The sequence below is a fragment of the Martes martes genome, assembly GCF_963455335.1.
Source record: "Martes martes genome assembly, contig: scaffold_258, whole genome shotgun sequence".
NCBI lineage: Eukaryota > Metazoa > Chordata > Mammalia > Carnivora > Mustelidae > Martes > Martes martes.
Genome location: NW_027666514.1, coordinates 67,759 through 72,277, shown reverse-complemented (window position 1 = coordinate 72,277; position 4,519 = coordinate 67,759). Strand labels below are relative to the sequence as shown.

Here is a 4,519-nt window from a genome sequence, read left to right as displayed (position 1 = left end):
GTTCAACTCATGATTTCGGCTCAGGCCATGATCTCAGGGTCATGAGATCAAGTCCCACATTGAGCTCAGTACTCAGCAGGGAGTCTGCTTGGGATTCTTTCCCTCTCCTTCTCCCTCTCTCTCTGCCCCAACACTGCTCATTCATTCTCTCTCTCTCTCTCTTTCCCAAATAAATAAATAAATCTTTAAAAAAAAAAAAAATAAAAATGGATGATACCGAGAAGGGCAAGACTTTGGTTCAGAAATGTGCCCAGTGTCATACCATGGAAAAAAGAGGCAAGCACAAAACTGGGCCAAATCTCCATGGTTTATTTGGGCAAAAGGCAGGTCAGGCCCCTAGATTTTCTTACACAAATGCCAATAACAAAAGCATCACCTGGGGAGAGGAGACACTGATGGAGTATTTGGAGAATCCCGAGAAGTACATCCCTGGAGCAAAAATGACCTTCACTGGCATTAAGAAGAGACAAGGAAAAGAGCAGACTTGATAGCTTATCTCAAAAAAGCTACTAAGGAGTAATGGTTGGCCATTGCCTTATTTATTACAAAACAAAAATGTCTCATGACTTTTATATGTGTACATATTTAAATTGATCTCATATACCAGAATCCAGATCATGAATAGCTGACAGACTATTTCTTTTGGACAGTTCTGATTGAAATAAGATTGGCTTGTGGCTAAATGAATATGATCAGCTTTTTGAACTTTGATAGTAATTCTGGTTCAGCAAGTGCTGTCACTGTTTTGCCCTTCTAAAAATATGATTGGAGTTTGTTAATAATGTGCAGCTTTTCGCAGATATGGTAAATGCCATCTCTAAACTTATAGGAAATTTGTTTTATATTAGGTTTATATAACTGGTTGTATTAATGTATTCAAATACTAAGGAAATCCCTTCACTGTCTCATAGAACAGCAAGACTCAGCTATGTTTCATGTCATGTCCATTAGCCTGTTGAAATCAAGGACTGAAGATAAGCTGGCAATGTCCACTTTATCTTTTTGGTCTTAACTATGCCAATTTACGGGGCACCTGGGTGTCTCAGTCAGTTAAGCGTCTGCCTTCAGCTCAGGTCATGATCCCAGGACCCTGGGATCGAGCCTCGCATCAGGCTCCCTGGGAAGTCGGCTTCTCCCTCTCCCATTCCCCCTGCTGTGTTCCTGTTCTCGCTAATCTCTTTCTCTGTGAAATGAATAAAAAAAAAATCTTAAAAAAATATTATGGCAATTTAATTAAAATTCCCTGCATTTAAATGTTGCCTTTTGCTTAATGAAAGGCATTTTAGTGTGGTTTATGTAAAATATTAAATAAAGAATCTTTAACACTTCTCACATTTTGTATATGATCTGTAAGGTCAGATGCTTTTAAGATTCGGTATGACGATATAGGAGCAGACTTGGCTTGTGAATTCTTTACTAAGTCAGACTAAGTTATAATTCAAGATTGTCTTCTAAACAGCTATTCAAAAACATAACTGTGGAATTACCATATTTGTATGATTGGTAATGGTGCTTTTACCAACTCATTAGAAGGGTTAAAGTAGAGGAGATATATCAGCAGCACACATTTTAAATTACATGATAAGGCTTAAGATAATTAAAGACAAAATCACAGATCAAAAAAATGGGAGAGAGACGCCTGGGTGGCTCAGTTGGTTAAGCAGCTGCCTTCGGCTCAGGTCATGATCCCAGTGTCCTGGGATCGAGTCCCACATCGGGCTCCTTGCTCGGCGGGGAGCCTGCTTCTCCCTCTGCCTCCATCTGTCAGTGCTTACTCTCTCTCTCTCTCTCTGACAAATAAATAAATAAAATCTTTTAAAAAAATGGGAGAAATTATAAAAATTATTTGGAGAGAGATATTATAAAGTTAACAGAGACTTATCAAATGTCTTGGTGGTAGTAGTTGTACAACCACGTCTTTAAGCTTTATATGTAGTATTCCCTGATGATTATCAGGGCAGAAAAGGGCTTAGACGAAAGAAGAAGATGATTACTTGTCACCAACTGGAATGGGAGAGAGAGACAGAATGGCAGCCATCATTCTACCTTCCTCTGTAGCTGCTTTTCTCCATTCTTCCTCATCTCTCTGCCCAATTTCCAAAGCTAGAAGTCTGGGAGTGATGACAGCTAGTGATTGAACATCATTAGGAGCAAAGGTCTATGGAGAGGTCAGTACATTTCCTCCTCTAGCAAGAGATAGCAGAGCTGTGATCTACTTTTCAAAGTTGCCTAAAGGGAAGTACAAATATCCCGGTCTGAGTTGGGGAGAAAATCCCAGAGGTACAGCCTGCTTTTTCATGAGTTTGCAGATCATCATTTTCTTTGCCCTTACTCGTTCTGTTCCCTTCTCTCAGTGGCAGTCACATGATGACATCTTGCCTCAGAAACCATTTTTATCCTTACTTAGTGTTTGCTCTCTAAAGGTGGTTCTTTTCTGGATGACTGGGAGCTTCAAGGTTCAAGGGCACAAGTAACGTTAGCCCCAATTCTTGTATAACCTAGGTGCTTATGCAAGTAAGTACATGTGGCTTACTTAAATCTTATTTATGTTTAGTCTCTCTTGCTGTTTTTTTATTTTTTAAGGATTTTAGTTTTAAGTAATCTCTACACCCAATGTGAGGCTAGTTCTCACAACCCCAAGATCAAGAGTTGCACACTCTACCAACTGAGCCAGGCAGATGCCCCTGTCGTGCCATTCTTTTTAGCAAGTAAAGATTAAGGACTGATCCTACTCCCAACTTTTCTGCTTGTTTTCAGAGTATATTTAAGATATTTCTCTAACTAGTCAATAAAATGTAATATTTCTGAATTTTTTTTAAATTTTAAATATTTTCTTTATTTGAAGGAGAGAGGGAAAGTGAGCGAGAGAGAAAGAGAGAGAGAGAGAATGCATCAGTGGGAGGAGAGGCAGAGGGAGAAGGAGAAGCAGACTCCTTCCTGAGCAGGGAGCCTGGATTCTAGGACCCTGGTATCATGACCTGAGCTGAAGGCAGATGCTCAATCAACTGAGCCACTCCAATGCCTCTGATTTCAGATTTTTTTTTAAGATTTTATTTATTTATTTGATAGACAGAGATCACAAGTAGGCAGAGAGGCAGGCAGAGAGAGAGGAAGGGAAGCAGACTCCCTGCTGAGCAGAGAGCCCCTTGCGGGGCTTGATCCCAGAACCCTGGGATCACAACCCGAGCCGAAGGCAGAGGCTTTAACCCACTGAGCCACCCAGGTGCCCCTGATTTCAGATATTTCAAACATTTCCTTTTTTTTTTTTTTTTTCCAGTTGGGCCTAATAAAATTCTTCAGATGAAAGAGAGGATTCCTTCACAGAAACATAGCCTGAGCATCACATTGAAACCTTATCCCTCCCCCACCATAAGAGTTAACTGTGAATGTTGTGTAGGGCAGTCGGAACCCATTCAGTGATCAGCAACACCCTGAAAGAAGGGAATTAGAACCCTAGGTGGCCTTGATTGATTAGATAAGTATACAGACAAAAACAAAATGAATTTTAATCAACATGAATATGGAGTCACTCAATCAAAGAGAATCCTATAGACAGGAGTCAGGATTTGGTTTGAGGATGGCGAAAAATTCATATCTGAGGTTCTGGTTGACTGAAAGTTAAATGAGAATTAAATAATTTAAATGCAGAATGACTTATTAAAGCTACAATGTCACTATGATTACCATTGCTGCTAATAGCTAACTTTCCTGTATACTTACCATGAGCCAACACTGCTCTAAGCCCTTTGCATATGACCATTGATCCAGGAGAGGCAAACAAGATTATAGGAAGTACAGTTTGTCTTTCCTCCCCGAGGTCAAGTGAACACCAAACAGTAGCATAGTGAGGGCTCTTCCTACCACCTCAGATGCCAGGTTCCTTGCAGCTCTACCTGTGGTAATGTTTTCACCACAGGTGAAGTTCTACTCTGTTTGTCAAGTCTTGAGGGAATAATAGCTATTTCTTAGAATAGGAATAGATACTTATTAATGTTACAAATAGAATAGGTAGAGAACTTTTTTTTCTAGTATGAGGCAAAAACATTTAAATGTGACTTGTACTGGGGTACTTGCTGGCTCAGTGGGGGGGAACATGTGACTCTTGAGCTTGGGGTCCTGAGTTCGAACCCCATGATGGATGGAGAGATTAGTTAAATAAATAAATAAAAAATAAATAAATAAACTTGACTTATATTTAGAATTGTTCTAATAACATTTATTGGAGGCCTAGACATATGCATAGGAATAAGTTGTAAAAATTCTGCTTTTCATAGGAAAATTCAACGTCACATCAATATACAATTTTCTGATTTGAACTCACATACTGGAGTTAGAAAAATGGACATATATTTTAGTGCATTTACATGAAATTGTAAAACATTCTCATGTCTATGGAACAGATCTTTAAAAATCTTTTAATAATCTAAAACAATGCCACTAAGATGATTTTAATATGTATTATTGTGAGCAAGAATCGTGTGTAAAAATAACAAACACTACTTTCCTGGTTTTTAGATGT

The 4,519-nt window shown here is 38.9% G+C and overlaps 1 protein-coding gene across 1 annotated transcript; it reads left to right on the top strand.

Moving 5' to 3' along the window:
* Nucleotides 1-206: 206 nt before the first annotated feature.
* Nucleotides 207-488, top strand: LOC308337972 (cytochrome c-like; the record flags this gene model as incomplete). Its single annotated transcript, XM_080831526.1, has 1 exon — nucleotides 207-488. One exon carries the CDS (start codon nucleotides 207-209, stop codon nucleotides 486-488), a length of 282 nt encoding a protein of 93 aa, XP_080687652.1.
* Between the last annotated feature and the right edge of the window lie 4,031 nt (nucleotides 489-4,519).